Consider the following 16,823-nt stretch of genomic DNA (forward strand, 5'->3'; position numbering starts at 1 on the left):
AGCCTTTCACCCAATCATATTTTGGAAAACACAAGAGGAACAAATGTGGTCACTGATGCCTTCAGATGTTGATCAAACCATCTGTGTTAAAGAGCATCTGCAGCTCACATTTCATATAGAAGCCTCCGTAGTCCCGGCTAACCATACGTCTGTCTCTTTGACATTACAATCGGAAGACAATATAAACAGAGACGAGATGCCACAGCGAATTTCCAGCCTGATTAACACGGGAACAATTAAAACCTGTTACCACTCCGATTTGCTGTCTTTCTGCAGCAGGAGGAGTGAGAAAAACCCCAACAGAGAGCAGCCCTCCTTCCCCGGGGTTACAAGGCAGAGGGGACTCATCGTAGGACCCTGCATGAGAGCAGGGTGGAGAGATGCTTGGATGGGCATTACCTGCTCCTGCAGCAGCAGCCGGCCCGGGGAAGGGCAAGGGCTGCTTCTCCTGGCCAAGACAGATGGTAGAGCGGACACGGTGCCCAAAGCAACAGGCAGAGGAGGGTCTGTAAGCAGGTTTTTAAAAAGGGAGGAAAATAAAAAAAAAAAAAAATAAATAAAAAAGGCAGATGGGGCAGGAAGAGGTAGGTAGCATGTAGAAAAAGGCCAGCATCTTTTCTGCTCATCACAGCTCCATGTCACGGGGAGATGAGCTCCGGTCCCCCCGAGCAGGTCAGCTCACAGCTTCCTGGCACTCGGGCAGAGATGGATGCAGACAAGCTTGCGGTGGAAAACACACCAGGAATGATAGAGAAAGGACGTAACCCATCTCAGATCAGCTGTCCCATTTTATGCCAAGACCAAAACAAAAGCCGCCTGAGTAATTCCAGGTGGCCCCAAGCCTCCACCACGCTAACCCCATTGCCTCCCCATGTCTTCCTGCACCGGGCAGCAGCTCTCCGAGTGCTGCTGGGGCAGGAATCAGCATGGCTACAGCAGCACCTGAGTCAGGGGGCAAGACCCCAAGTGCTGCCCCACACACTGGTAGGGCATTTGGGATGCTCCTGACCTTGCAAGGCAATGCTGATCTTGCACAGCACATTCCCACGAGCCGTGCCAGCATCCCTTCTCTGACTTAACATATTAAGACGCAAAATAGCGAAAAAACCCGTTTCTGTTCTGTTTGCTGTAAGGACTTTTCAACTACGGATATAGGAAATCAGCCACTCTCTACGCATAACTACAATGGGAGGAAGATCCAGCTATCTCCAGATGAGAGACTGTATTTCCTTACACGGATGGAAATGGAAAGTGGTAAATCTTTACCAGCTGGAGCAACAAAAGCGTGGTGCTGGGGTCAGCTATGAGAGAAGATTCATCCCAAGGATTTTCCGAAGTGATAGTCATCAGCGACAGACCACGGCTGGATGATTAACCGACGGGTGGGCTGAGAAACAGCACAAGTTTTCTTTACTAAGGGCAGGATGACGCATTGAGCATCACTGTGAGCCTGTTGGAAATCAAAGTGGGTGGGAGATTTGGGAAGTGAATATAAAAGAAACTTTTATTTGGGAAAATAGCTGATTTCCTCCCCTCCCCCCCCAAGAATATAGGGACCATTTTGTGAAATTCCTTCCTGATGTCTGAGATGTTATGAGATGGGAAAGGGCAGAGGGAGCCAGTAGAATTGATACTGCCCTAACAAAACCCAGAAGGGAAGAGCTGTGGTTCTGCTCCATGGCAGCTGAACTGAACGATAACGGCAAGGACTCTAATGCCATCTACACAGCAGCTGCAGACCCTCAGCTTAAGGGTCTGGTTTAGCATCTTACAACAGAGGGCATCAAAACCCTCTGTGTCACAAGAGACAGATACACTGCAGGAGCAGGAAAGCAACATTTGGAAATGACCCCGATGATGTACTTATATATAGCAAAAAAATACTCTGAGAAAGGGCAGTGAAAGGCTCTATTTACTTCTGTGACATGAGATTAAGAAAGCAATGTAGAAAATGGATATAGAAAGGGAAAAATCTGCAACCCCTACAAAGAAACATATCCACCCTGGTGTTTCAACTGGTGAAAATGAACCCTGCAAGATGGGACTGAGATTCAAAAATAAGAAATAAACCTACTGCCTCAGAAATAAGCCTATTGTCTGCTTAGGATGATGGCTGGTGTGACCCTATGAGGGACCATTGATCCTAAGATTTCCTCGGCTACGGAGCTGATCGGGTTGAAAAGAGGTTTTGTCTCATTGCACAGTCGTATGCCTGCGAGAAAAGTGGATTTACCCTTTGATGCATCCAAAGTATGTCACTGGCTGAGACAGGGCAGCAGAGAAGCCAGGCCCCTGGGATGAAACGCTGACCCTCCTGATGCCACGGGCGGGTGGCCAAGATTTCAGCCCTGGTCTGCTCCCAGAGAACACTTCCCACATAACGCTCCCTACTTTAATAAAGCTGGACGGAGGCTGCCTTCGCTCTCGCTGCACACGCTGAGACCCCACATAGGAAAAAAAAAATAAAATTCTGGATAGTTGAAACATGATCTTGGCAATTTGGATTATTTGGTAGGAAAGTGGATGGAGTGCTGCGCAGGTTCTGCTTGCAAAGAAAAGCTCAAATGAAAGACAGAAAAAAGAGTAGGGGGGGAAAAAGGAAGGAAGGATGAAATTTTCCTCCCTTTACTCAGCACCATATCTACCCAGATATCTTTGGTTGGATTTAATGCCAGGGAAAAATTAGTTTCTGGCCTCTTACAAGCTAAAAGGCATGGCAGAAAATTACATCTGCAAAATGCCAGTTATCCTTCTGAAAAACACATTCAAGTCTTGACAATATTTAGGCTGTAAGCTATGTTTTGAGATATGAGATGGAAGATCTGAAACCCAAGCAGATGATCTGCACAGATCATCAGTTCTGCGTCTTGTTTCCCAAGAAAAAAAATGAGATTCAGCCCCAGAACTACTTCTTAAAAGAACTGGGAAAATATAGCACAAAAAATCCCCGAATTAAATACTTCTAAGGGGATGAAAAGTATCCTAAAATTATCCCAAATACCAGCCCTGCTGCTTTCCCTGGGACATGTGAATAGAGAAAAGCTCTCCCCTAGGTGAGATTTATGGCTGGCCTTGGAAGGTGCTCGCCACATCTCAGAGGGCGCCTGGCTGAGCGCGCTCTGCGTGGTGGACTAGAGGCATGGAGGGAGGACGGAGCAGTGACCATGCTTCATCCAGAGGTCGTGAGGCCAAAGGGAATGGGGTGGAGAGAAAGGGTGTCTCTGCCATGCAACGTCGTGCCGGGTCAGAGAGCCCTCCTGCGTCCCACGGAGCCGCAGGTCCCACGCAGCCCCGTGCGGTGCCCTGCAGCGAGAGGAGCTCAGGAGAAGTTGCTAACTTGGTGACAGGGTGATGGCTTCATGTTCCCACGTCACCTCCGCCTGGCACGGCGTTGGGTGATGGAGACATCGGCATAGCATCACCTACCCATCGGTGCTCATTGAGCCTGCGTTATATCGTTTCAGCTACGACTCCAGCAACAAAAGTTAAGAAACAAACAAAAAAAAAAAAGCAGCATAAACCAAAGCCCTGCCATCACCCCGGAGAAGTGTCTGCCAGCTCTGCCCGTGCTGCCCACCGCTCTCTCTAGCCCCCACAGCCTCGCTACCCTCGCAGCTCCAGCCCGAGGGCAGGCTGGAAGGAAGATATGATTTAAGGTCCAGCATACACGTAGATACGTTGGACTGCCACAGCACAGAAAAAGCACGTTAATACCTAGAATGCTTCCCTCGATGGCGCCACGACATGGTACACACACGCACACACGTACAGAGAAATCTACGGGGAATGCATGGGAATGGCGTGTTGGCAGTGATACAGACCTTGGCGATGGTTCGGGCTGCTGCTCTTTCCTTTAAACAGAAGCAATAGTACATTAGCATGGTGTCAGGTGGCAAAAGATGTTGCTGCTTCACTGTTAAAACATAACGAAAGGACAATACCAAACAATACAACTAAGTGGAAGTTGTGGACAGAAGAGAGGGAAAGGAGCGCTTAATTCCTGGAGTTTCTGGCCTGGACAGAAGATCACTAGAGACTCACACAACCTCAGAGAAGACACATACAACGCACAGGGTTGAAGAGTTTATCCCAACCCATCCTTGTGCCTAGGCATGACGGGGACACCTGATGGTCGTGTGATTTGTGTGAGCACAGGAGGACTTCTGTGGGCCCAGAGAGCAGCCCCCTTCCTTTGGAAGTGCACCACCCTGTCCTTTTTCTGCATGTAGGGAAGGAACTGAATGGCTCTCATGATCCCGGTGCACTTGCTTTTCCTTCCTGGCCATTGGGACTGAGCTAATGTCAGATCTCTTGATGCACGGCTTCATCCCACTATACTAACACATGGTGCTGGGGGGACACTGGTGGGAAGGAGTACGGACCCCTGCCCTGACATCCTGACACCCTAGGTGGGGCTTCTGCCTCCAAAGCCTTTGGCAGCTGCTTTCCCACAGGAGTTGGTGAAGGCTACATGGAGGTAGTGGGACGCCACAATTTTTGTAGGCGGTTTTGTCTTGAGAACCCAAACCACTTGATTGCCCTGAAAAATCATTGACATTGAGAACAACGTGAGCCGAACACTCGCAAAAGTGTAGGCGTGACACTGCAAGCCAAGCTAAGGCCACACAGAAAAAAAAAAATCTCTCCTTCACTGACAAGGCATCTTGGTGGCATTTCCCTCCAGCAATGAGGGAAACCTGCTCTGCCTTCAACTATTCACACAGGGAAATTGCATTTAATCTGGGCCCCCGAAGACAGCCTTGCCCCTGCAGCCCCACAAGAGAAGGAGCAGACTGTGTTCCTCAGCAGATAAGGGTTTGCCTCCCCTAACACCAGACAGACTAAGGGACAAACCAGACTGTAAGAAGAGACCTGGGCAGGAGGAGCTCGATTCCCTCTGAGCTTGATGCTCTACCAGCCCTGGTCCTGCCTCCACCCAGCAGTGACCACTGAGATCTGCACAGACCCTGAACCTTGGGCTGAAGGCAACAGCCAGGAGAGACTAAAAAAAATACCCCTCCACCTTCTGCTCCTTGCTCAGCCAACCTCAAAAGCCCAGCCTCAGTCACTAGCTCAAACAATCACATTTTTAAAGTTTGCAGCCATGGGTCTACAGATCTCTACTCTCTGCAGAGACACAAAGCCCAGGGCAGGTCCCATCCCACGCTTCCCAGCTGGCCCTGATGCCCACAGGCGCAGCCAACATCTCTCCATCCCTCCCAGGGTCTGCACACTCCCCATTCAAATGGGGCAAGCTCACCTGCTTAAAAAAAAAAACCCAAGAATTACCCCTCTTGAGCACAGTTTTAAGCTGCAGGACTTCTGGCCTTCTGGGTCAATCCTGTGTACCTTGCCACAGCAAATTTAGCCAAAATTTCTCACCGCTCCAACCTTGCCTGTTCTCTGGGGGAGGCGAGGGAAGGCTAGAGGGAACAGAGAATGAATTAACACATCGTGGGCCTGAGTCTCCTCTGAGGGTGGTGAAGAGCAAAAAGGTCAGAGGAAAACTGGGAACACTACCTCAACGAGACCCTTTGAAAATACGACTTTGCATTTTCGGTCAAGCACTGTAACATCACTCCAGAGCCAAGTTAGGCTGAAGAAATTCATGTACAGCATGGGAGAGGGATGGGGAGGAGGTCGCTGAACGACCCAGGGGGGATCAGCTGCCAAAACCTCTCATATCTTCAAGGCTGTCCATATGCAAAAGGCAGGAAAGGAGGAAAAAAAAAAAAAAAAAAAAAGAGAAGAAAAAAACCCCCGAAACCAAAAGAAAAAAGGTTGCAAAGTATGTGCTTTCCAAGCTCTCTTAACTCTGTTGCTAACCTGAATGTCAGTCCTGATTTGCTCTTCAGGTTCCTCAGGAGCTCCAGCTGGTTCAGAGGAGGGATGAGTCTACAGGGAGAAAATAAAGACCATTAATATTCCGGCAGAGCTGATCTGAGAGTCTCCTGTCTTGGAACCTTTCCCCGTTGCCCCATCCTTACAACTAGAACCAGCTTTGTGCCACCAACTGCGACTCGGGGACAGCTTGGGAAGGATGGAGAGGGGTTTGCCTGCTACTTCCACCAGTGTCCTAAGGCAGAGCAGTGGGGGGAGAGAGAGAGTGACAGCAAGAGAGAGAGAGAAACTTATCTGCACCACCGGATTTTGAACCTCCCCAAAATCAAGCGGCTGCCAGGGTTTCTGTGCAGCACGGCGGTGTTCTGGCAGGAGAGCTGTTTCACCACCTGTAGTTCAGCAGTTGGCTTTGCTTTTTTTTGGGGCTTCGGCTGTGTATTTAGTAGGGAGAAGCTTGAGGTTTGGATGTAAATGGGAAAACCCAACCCTGCTATTCTTGGGAACATGGGGAGGCATGGCAGGGAGCAGCTTATAGGGTGGAGAAAACAGGGACCTGACACGAGGGCCGCCCCAGGAGAAACAGCAGTGTGCTCTGGGGTCAAGTTTAGCCAATTCCCTACTGTCCACGTTAGGTGTTGCCCCCAAATGAGGCAAAATCATGTATCATTACCTTCTAGATCAGGAAAGAATCTTTTCCAGGAAGAAAAAGAACCTGACAATGGGAATCCTGGTTAATAATTAAAAAACACCCAACAAACACACACCCTGGTGCCTATCCCGCTTTTGTGCTAAAAGCCACTGAATTAGCTTCCACATCCACTTTTGCTTTCTTCCCTCAGCCCCTGGGAGACTGGGGCTTCCTCCATAAATATTTAACACTGACATTCACAGTCAAGATGTGAGCTGGAGGTGTCGGGGGAAGGACAGGGAACGCTGCACGCGGTTGGGAAGAGCAGCATCTACTCAAGAGCCGTACTTGGGGACCCTGCATTCGAGGTCAAGGCCAACAGGGCTCATCCCAGGGCTTGCTGAAAACTCTTTTCCGGGCCACCAGCGTGCCCTTGTCAAAGTGTCGAAGTGCCACACGCCATCACTGTTCCCAGAGGGTGCAAAGTCAGCAGAGCAGCCACCTCCAGTCATGCTTGTGACAAGAGAGTGGGAGGATGCATCATTGCAGGGATGAAGGGGAGGATGAGGAGCTCCTGAGGGGCTGGGAAGGGGCTGCCTGCAGCTGCCCACATCTGGGCAGTTGGGGCCACAGCCCAAAGAGCCACAAGCCCAAGGCAGTGTATACTTATGGTTTCGTTGGAAAAATGAGCCTTGTAGGTTTTAATGAAAGCAAGAAGGACCTACTCAAACTGTCCCAAACCTGCAACTTAGGACTGGAAGGAAAGGGGTGCAACTGCTTGCAGATGAACAGACTGGGTCTTAGCTGAGGTGCTATAAGAAATGGGGCTGTTGCTTACTGTAAAATAAAGGCAGAGATATTCATGTCCACATTTTTTCCAGCCATTGTCAGACCAAGAGTTTCACAGTTTTCCTCTAACTGAAAAAAAAAACAAAACCCGAACAACTGGAAAATCCTCTCCTTTGCATGCACAAAACATCCTCCAAACCACAGTCGTTCAGCAGAGCAGATTTGCTGTTCCCAAGATTGAGGCAATCAGAACATTTTCCAATCCTAACTATGGAGAAAAGAATAAAAATAGGCTTGAAAATTTGGCTCAGCTCCCCAGTCGAGCCCTGTTCACTTCCATCCAGAGAAGAGCACATCTTGATCTGATGAATTAATGATCCTCTTCACTCAAGACGTCAGGAAGAAGCTGACCTTGGTGCAGTGGAGCAGTGCATGAGCGCTGGGCTGTCACCTCCCTTCAAACCCACCATAGGGTTTGCAGATTTGTTCCAAGATGGGAGATGGTGGTGCATGAAATCAAGCACAAAGTGTACTTAGCATTTAATGAAGGGTGCACGACTGTTCTTCTTTCCGTGAGCTACTTTTTCAGGGAGGTCCATACTCAACAGAAGATAGGACAACAGCCCCACTTTCTCCAGGAGGAAGCACAAATTCAGTGCTCCCAGTGATGCAAGTCTCAGAGCTGAAAAGCTCATTAACTCACTAGATTGAAGGATTCAGGATCCCAGAAGGAGCTCCTTCCTTTGCATTAGCCCATAACACAAGGTCTACAGCATGCTGAAGGTGGCAATCTCTTGGGCTGCCACAGATGCTCCCAGGCAAAGGGAGTAAACACAGAAATTCACTGTTTCTGTGGCAGGGCGATGGGCCTGGTACATGAATGGTGGAAAAAACCAATGTTGTACTGAAACAATAATTATTAAAAATGGGTGTAAACTCATCCATGTACTTGACCTGAAATTTAACCTGCGCTGAATGCTCAGTATAACCTGCCATTACAAGAGCAGCTTGGGGAGCAGCTACTGCATTACACTATTTCACCAGAACCTCCAAGAAAAGGCAGGGCTCTGCACAGCGCTTTAACTGGGCTTTGCTTTAAAATGCTGGAGGGAGGGCACCCTGCACTGGTGTGTGCACCCAGGGGACAAGGTGACACAGGTGCCACCATGTCCTCCAGAGAGGTGGAGAAAGGAACTCCGACTGGGGCATCTCACATTTTCTCTCTCTCCTCCTGGTCCGTGGGTCACTTGTTAGCAAGGGAAACATGTTTCAGTTAAAGGGGAGCGAGGTGAGAAGATCTGCACACCACAGAAACACACAGAGCTCATGCTACCCACCAGAGCAATGCTTCCAAGTCACCTACAGCTGCTTCCCACCACCCCTCCCAGTACAGCACAGAGAAATACCACACTAACTCCCAGTGCCAGCTCCCCCCATCCAAAGGGAAGGGAAATTTTCTATTCCTGGTAGCACAGACAACGTTCAAGCATCAGGGGGACAGTAGGGATATCATGCCTCCGGCCAGGACATCACCAAAACCCCACAACACGAGGAGGGCAGCAGCACACAACAGTGGGTGGGAGCACACACAAGAACACGCACACACCATGACACGCACGCAGAGACCATGATGATCTTTTTCAACAACCCCAGTATGAACAATTAGGAGGAGGGTGACAAGGAGATGGATGCTGGAATGGGATGAGAACGTAAATGAGTCTCCATGCCGTGCTGGAGTTCCTATAATGAGCCAATTATTGCCCTAACCATGACTTTATGTCTCCAGCCTAAGCTATTTTTAATAGCTGAGAATGTTTATGAAACTTATAAAATATTTTATTATAAGAAATGGCATGCAAGTGACACATTCTTATTTCATGCCCAGCGGTAGAAAAATGTCTGATTCTCACAACAGGCTGTTGATTAGGACAACAGGAAAACACATTCATAATATTATACTTGCAATCCATTGATGCCATTTGCTGTAAATTAACCACCCAAAGTGGTAAGTGTGATTTACTAAGGCCGTAAAATTTGCATCTGTGAAAACTGGAACCAGGTTTGGAAATCAGGCACTAAATCTCATCAGCTCTAACGGCATTAATGTATCTAGTGAGGATTTAAACTGCTCTAAGAACAGAGCTTGACCCACAGTCTTGAAATGCAAGCCATTTATTCCCCATCATAAAATATTGACTTAACTACACCTTCAGATACCCACCTTATAAAAAAATATGTCTGCGATTTGAAAATCTACTCTTTTCTGCAGAACCTGAGATAACATTATTTGTAATAAATCTTATCCAGCCACATAGAGGTCTTTTTGTTTGGATTCATCCCAAAGGCTAAGCCCTAGATTGAATAACTGGGGCTAAGAACTGCTTGGCTTTAGGTTAGTCTTGGAAGAAAAATCTGAAATGGAAAAGTCCTGCTGAGATGGGCTATCCCTTTCCCAAAAATCAGACTGGATTACTAGAAGAAATGAATTAGCATTCCAGATCTTTCTCTCCTCCAGAAGTTGCCCTCAAAAGCAAGCATGACCGCTACTGCAATTTTATCCTGTGCTACCACTGATGTGTTCCACAGTGCCACCACACCAGCAAATTCAGCAAACCTAGAGTTACCTACAGCTCCTACAGCATGAAGTGAGATAAATGACACAATGAAGGACGGGAAAAGAGGGATGAAGGAAGGGGAAGATGCAGGAGTGATGGCAGAGGGAAAATGGAAGTGTTAATCGGGGAAGTTTTCTTTGTCAAGCATTGTATGAGTTGGAGGAGGTTGGTAAGACCATCAAGAAATCATCCTTAAAAAAGCAAGCTTATCAAGCACTCTCCCATCTCCTTCCTTAAATCCTCGTTTTGGCAGACAGTTTCCCAACACTTGTGTGTACCAATAGCTAAGATGTACATGGAGGTGCACGGAGTTAGTCTGGAGGCAGCAGGATGGGGAGTCTGGTTTGGGCTTTCACTCATTCCTTTGAAAAAACTGATCTTCAGAGTTTTCTTTTGTTTTCTTTTTTTTTTTTTTTTTTTTAATTAAAGGCTTTGTATGTTACAGTCCCAAACGAAGAACAAGGAGTGACATGACACACAGTTTCAGAGTCACATGCACTTCATACCTGGAGGCACCATACGTTTGCGTTTGCGTGCTTTTCAAGTGTTTTCATCAAAGAAAACCAAAGGGATAAGAGAAAGAAAAAACAGGGGGGGAAAGGTAGGGCAGAGGAAAGGGGAAAAGAAATAGAATAAAGAAAATTAGCATATGAACGAAGTGTATCCCCGGGAGCAGATGCGCTGTGACCAGGCAGCCGGTTCAGAAACCACTGTGCCCCTGTGTCACCCTTGAGGACAGGCAGTTGGCACCGTGCTCCGAAAGCAAACGGGCACCACAGAGCAGGGAAAATGTGGGGGCCTTCGAGAGACTTTTGATGAGACATCCACAGCCATCGGTCCCAGCAGCCAGAGACTCCTTGGGCTGGGCTGCTGGCTTGGGCGTGATGTGCTGGCGGCTTTTTTTTTTTTTTTAAAGACCAATATATGAACATAGATGAGATCAAGGTCTTGTTCTCATGAGTGACAATAAAGAGCAGAATTTTTTTTCAGCAAATCCAGCGGCTGATGCATAACAGGTTACGATGTCTGGGTGCACCAAGCTACGCATGCATTACAAGCCCAAACCGTACCTGCATGCACAGGAACCTCATGCAAATTTCAGATTTGGTTCCACCACATTTTCAATTTAAAGATGAAATCTGAGATGCTCTCAGAGGCCACCATATTTTCCCCAAACCAGTGAGACTAGCTCTACTGCAGTAATGTTCTGGAGACACGTCAGCTCCTCCAAGGCACATTTAACAATTTTCTCACATCAAGCAGCCAGTCTTTTTGGAGATGCCTTGGGAAGACGCTCAAGTCACAGGGCTCCTGCTATGAGGAATAAGCACCCCAATGTTGAGCAGAAAGGGTGCCAAGGTAGCAGTGACTGCAGATCACCCCCAGGCACCCGTGAGGGAGACGGGGATATTGTGTTCCTCCAACCCACTCCCTAACCATGCTGGGCATCGCAGCTGCAGGGCAGCACCCATCGCCTTCATGCGATGCTGGGCCCAATGTGCCACTGAGACTGGACCAGCGCCCACCAGCCAGATTAGTGAAGTGGGTAGACGTAGTGATGTGGGTAGACGAGGATAAATGGATAGTGTGAGTGATGGAAGCTGCAGCCAGAACATACAGTCACCCCCTCTTTTTTTATATATTTTTTTTTCCTCATTAATTTATCTGTCTGCATCTAAAATATATTCAGAAGAGGTTCGCTGCTTTCTTGATAAAAATAATCCAGTTTGACTAATGGCTGAATCCATCGGTGCACCCAAGGCTCAAGGTGATGTTCACTTTGCCTACACAGAGACAGGAGCTGGGATTTAAGGGTGAAGCTGGGAGAGCAGAAACCGCTGCTCAGGGAAGCCCAGGGAGCAGCACCCATGGCATCAGCCAGAGAAACTGTTACAACTTTACCCTGGCTTTTTATTCAAGATAGCTGGGCTCTTCAACAAATTACATATTTTTGCTCTTTCTCCACCCTAAAGTTTTTATTTAGCCTGTTCTGGAGCTCTTTAGCTTAGTTTTCTTGTGTGTATTAGCTCCATGGGAAATACAGGTTTCCTGGATTAAGTAGCAAGTAATTAACCCAGCATGTCCTCATGCAAAAGGCTGTCACTGTATGTCTGGCCACATGGTAAGTTCAGTCTTTCAAAGAGCAGTAAAACCTGACAAAGTCCACTGAAACAGCCCCTGGCTTTCCATGTTTTACAGCAGACTTTGGCCCAGGCTCTGGTCCTCATCCTCTCCAGTAGCTGATCTTGACCGGTGCTGCAAACGCACGGTGAGAAAGTCAAGTACTGGGAAGGAGAGTTTTGATGGGGGGTGGGTTTAATGCTATTGGAAAACAGGTTTGGTCTGTTTTGTTGGGTTAGGTTTTTTTTGTTGGGTTAGGTTTTTTTTTTTTAAGCAAATTCTTAAAGTCCGTTCATAAATCTCTAGGAAAAAAGCAATCGATCGGACACACACTGGGAATGAATCCAATGAAAACTTACTGACCACGACAACGCGACTTCCAACAGGATTTTAAGATGGTTTAACAGGCTGGCTGCTGCGTTTCAAATACAGGCAAATGCTTACCCCGGGAAATATATCCAGATTGTCTGCCCGAGGGCTAAAAGGTACCAGTAACATGGCAAAACACAAAGTGATTCACACTTAAAGTGGCACAACCCAGTGCTGGACCACAGCCCTGCTTGGGAGCAGGGAGATGGGGCACAGTGAGCCCCCTCACCCAAGAAAACCCTGCAAAGCTATGGGAACATCTAACCAACATATCTGACTCCCGTACAAACCCCAAGAGATCTGGCCAGCCCCTCAAAACACGCCAGAAAGGGATGCACAGCCCTGCCCAGGATGCAGTGCACTGTGGAGTGGAAAATGAACCGCAATGTTTTGCATTTTAGCTTCCGGGGAAGCCTCCTCCTTGATGCTACCAACCCTGAGAGTGACAGGGGGATGCAGTGCTTCCCCACATCCCGGAAGGCAGGGAGGCACAGCAGAGGACTCTGTCCCCATCTCCAGGAAGCTCCAAATCCCAAGAGGCTGTGAATTCCCACAGCTCTGCTATAACCTGTGTTGTTCCAGCTGAAAGTGCTGCCTGGGTGTGATGACGAGTTACCTCTTCTTAAAAGCAAGCCAGATGGATGCTGCTAAAACACAGCGGTGCTTTATCAGCATCATCCATCATGGCTCTGCCGTCCTTCCCTACTCGTGTCAACAGATTGTGACGGATAAATGAAATGCAAGGAATGGGAAAATGTTCACTGAATCCTGATTTGGTTTTCCTCCTCTTAGAGAATACTAAAAAAGGAAAGGAACGGAGGACCCAGGGCAAATGCACCTGGGGAGAAAGCTGGGCCAGTCAAGGGAGGGAAAGAAGTTTGCTGAAAGGCAGAAGGACCATTAGAGACCAGCTGGAGTAGTGAGGAGAGCCCAAGCCAAGAGGGTGGCATTTACCTACGGTCCAGAGCAGCTCGGGAGGGAGGTCTTCACGCCTGGGCACGGCAACTGTCACAACACAATGCAACTACCAGTGGACGTGGAGAAATAAGGGTGAAAAAGAAGAGCACGTACACGTACAGACACAAAAAGAAAAAAAAAAAAGAAAACAAAACACAACAGGAAAATTAAAATCAAGTCAAAAAGGAATACACAAAAAACAAAGCAAAAAAAAAAAACTCCAAAAGAAAAACACATACCAGCCCTTAAGAGTTCATGAAATCAACTTTTTCAACTTAAAAGTAAATAAATAAATAAACAAAACAATATATCCAGATAACAAAAATAAATATGAAGACAGTGGCATCGCGAGGAAGACGGTGGAAGAAGGAGGTGGAGGAGGTGGTACCTGTACATGGGGACGGTGACAGTGCGCTCGTAGTACTGCCAGGTGGAGTGCAGGTCTGTCCGGGACAGGTTGGTGGCATAAAATCTCCAAGCCGCCTGTGGAGGAGACATGGTGGGATGGTGGCCCCAGGCATGGCCAGAACTACCCTGGGTTTTATAAACCTCGGCCAACACCGAGCCTTCCCTCTGTTTTCTGTGGGACGGTTCTGACATTCTGCCTTTTCCTTGGTTTGATACACGACAAGTTCCTCAGTGACAAATTTGGGGTGGTACCATGATACCCTGGACAATGTAAAACCAGCAAAAAAGTACTGTGGGTACCAGGTGTTCGCTGCCAGGGTGAGGTCAGGTATCCAATGGGTGTTGTTGCGCGCTAGGGAGTTAAAAAATTCAGAGAGAGAGGAGCAGGGGAATGTCAAATGACTCTAATTTGAAATCACCAAGGCCAGCCTTCTGTGCAGACATCTGTTATCGTGAAGAAAATGCTCCCAATTGTAACTTTATATCAGTATAAATATACTCTTTGGGGAGGAAAAAAAAAAAAAATAAAGTTTGGTGAAAACAGACTGTCCTAATGCATTTGTCTTGCTGCGCTGGGCTGGATTTCGTTCCTTTTCTCCCCCAGATTGCCTACCACATATGCTATTTTCCCATGGCTGATTTCCTGGCGTTTATTCCCAGACAAGACCAGTCGCCAGCTGCTGTCTCACACCTCACACACACAGCCCCATTTTTCACCTGCTCGTCTCCTCCCATGCTTCTAAAAAATCTGTTAAGCCCCCCAAAATTGGGACGATGTACCCCCGAGGCTCCTTGGATGTGATCCTCACCTGAATCAGGCCCGCTGCTGGGTTTCGCCTCTTCTCAAAGTGCTTTTGTCGATGTTGCTCTTGAACCTTCAGGGCAAACCCCGAGCCCAAGATGCCCTGGGGAAGAGAATGAAAATTTGCAGTTAGCAGAGTTGTAGCTACGTTTTCTCTGAACAGTTGCAGCGAACTTTCCCTCCCAAGGATTGTTCTGGCTCATTTTTTTGCTTCAAAAGCACAGGGGAAGGAAGGAGAAGCCTCCATCTGAGGCAGCCCTGGCAGAAGGCTTCCCGTGAAGGGGCTGCAGGCTTTGCTGGGGCTCACTGGAGTTGCTGCTTTTACCAAACTACCTCCAGATGGCTGATAAAATACAAAATAACCCCACCGTGCTGGTATTCAACAAATTATCCTCATAGGGGAAAATCAGATCCGTGCAGCGCACTGAAATGCACTGTGAAAAGGATGGGGGTAATTTGCTGAAATGGAGTAGTCACCCCTAGGAACAGCTTTTTGCAGGAAAAAAATGGTTTTGCTTCAATAAATATTTGTGCAGAGCCAAATCTAGAGTTTCCATCCTGTTCGCTCATACACATAGTGCCTGAGCTGTGGGTGTTCAGACAGGCTTTCCCCTCTTCTCCCTTTATTTTTTTTGACTCAAAAGCCACGGAGCAGTCGCAGTCAGGAGGTCTCTGGGTTCATCACACCGCTGTTGTGATGCTACCAGCTCCGGGGACTGGGGACAACGTGCAGTTGAGCTCAAACCCCACTCCCAGCGAGATGCTTACGGCAGGAAGGGCGAAAAAGGAGACACCGATGAGGGTGAACGTTGCTGCCAGCAGCCGCCCATTCCAGGTCTGTGGGTACTTGTCCCCGTAGCCGATGGTGGTGAGAGTAATCTGCAGGGAGGAGATCAAGCACAACCCTTGGGTCAGACAGCCCTAAAGCTAACCCAACACAGCCACAACTCCCACCAGCACTGGAAAGGGACATGGAGGAGCCAGGGTCACCACATGCCCCGAGCTGAGCAAGTTGAGGTACAGCTTGGAAGACCCCGGCTGCTTGGGATGGGCACCTCCATGGGCAGGAGTGATGCCCTGACACCCCGGACAGCCCTGCCACCCTCCCTGCTCCACACGCTGAGTTTTCAACGCCAGTTGGGAGCGTTTTCTTGCCTTTAGCTGACACAAGGAGAGAGCTGCCATCTGGTGCAGAGGCTTGCGGCAGCTCGGAGCCTCCCCCGGGAGATGAGGTTGCGCCTTCGGCAGGGGATGCAAACCAGCAGAGCTCTCCCCAAATTCCCTTCCAGCACCTCAGGAAAGAATGCAGGGCTATCTGCATGCATAAAGTGCTGATGCTGTTTATTCCTAATCTTCCCAGCGCTGCCTATTAGCCTGTCTCCCTTCCTATTTAAAAACAGCGTATTAGCCCAACAGGATGGATTACAGCTGCTTCATACAACCTAATTTAGGGATGTTTTTTTCCCCTCCTTGGTATTATTGCAGTGCACCAGGAGAGTGCTGGCAAGCTGCTGAATGCGTTTTGGGGAAGGAGCCGAGAGATTTGTCAGAGACAAAGAATCCCCAGAGCTCCAAACTGCAGGAAAAAATGCATTTTCCCACTTCAGTCCATGGGCATAATTCATGGGAAATGCTAGGTATCCCCTGAGGCTTCCGAGAAGATTTGGAGAGCCTGGGACTGGCAGGGCAAGGCAGGGAGAAATTAGGAACATCTTTTGAGACTTCTGCTCAACAGACCCCAACGGTCCCTGTGCCAAGTGGGAAGCTGTCCCGTCCCACAGCCTCCATGGACAGAGCTGGCCCCAGGGACGGGAGCTGACACTGTGCTGATGTGGCTTTGGAAACCTCATGTATCCAACTTAGAATAAAATCACTTTTACACAAATGGAAGCACAATCCCAAAGCACTGTTTAATTGGACCCACTAAAAGCCCTATCAATTAGATGCCATTTGGACAAAGTGGTTAGAAAATGCCTCTACATGGCTATTCCTTGCTGAAACACAAAGTCAAAGCAATGCTTTCTTCATAATCGTTGCAAAGTTGGTTTAAAAATTTTTTATAATTTATATAGACAACTACAAGGATTGGATCCACTAAGATCCGACCAAGGGATGAGTTTCTGAACATGAAATTTAATTTATTTTGCCCATCTTTTTACATCCGTCTGTACTAGACCCATGAGTTGGACCATGACAAAATCTGTTTATTTTAATGAAGCTCAAATGTTACTCCGAGCTTCTCAGTGGCAAAACAGTCTGGTGCATCCCTACATCCTAAAATGGGGAAGGGGTG

General features: G+C 48.1%; 1 protein-coding gene across 8 annotated transcripts in view; it reads right to left on the minus strand.

The window, feature by feature from the left end:
• KCNQ2 (potassium voltage-gated channel subfamily Q member 2) overlaps positions 1-16,823 on the minus strand; it is a 66,958-nt gene that overhangs the window by 21,004 nt on the left and 29,131 nt on the right. For 6 of the 8 annotated variants that reach the window (XM_074157752.1, XM_074157749.1, XM_074157747.1 and 3 more), the window contains exons 6-11: positions 15,299-15,409; positions 14,538-14,633; positions 13,709-13,803; positions 10,380-10,409; positions 5,827-5,895; positions 3,822-3,851 (exon numbers count right to left, since the gene is read on the minus strand). In XM_074157752.1, the coding sequence (XP_074013853.1) occupies positions 3,822-3,851; positions 5,827-5,895; positions 10,380-10,409; positions 13,709-13,803; positions 14,538-14,633; positions 15,299-15,409 (431 nt within the window). The remainder of the gene's footprint in view (positions 1-3,821; positions 3,852-5,826; positions 5,896-10,379; positions 10,410-13,708; positions 13,804-14,537; positions 14,634-15,298; positions 15,410-16,823) is intronic. The other 2 variants (XM_074157751.1, XM_074157750.1) reach the window with 1 other exon arrangement.

This window comes from Numenius arquata, chromosome 12 (assembly GCF_964106895.1).
Source record: "Numenius arquata chromosome 12, bNumArq3.hap1.1, whole genome shotgun sequence".
NCBI lineage: Eukaryota > Metazoa > Chordata > Aves > Charadriiformes > Scolopacidae > Numenius > Numenius arquata.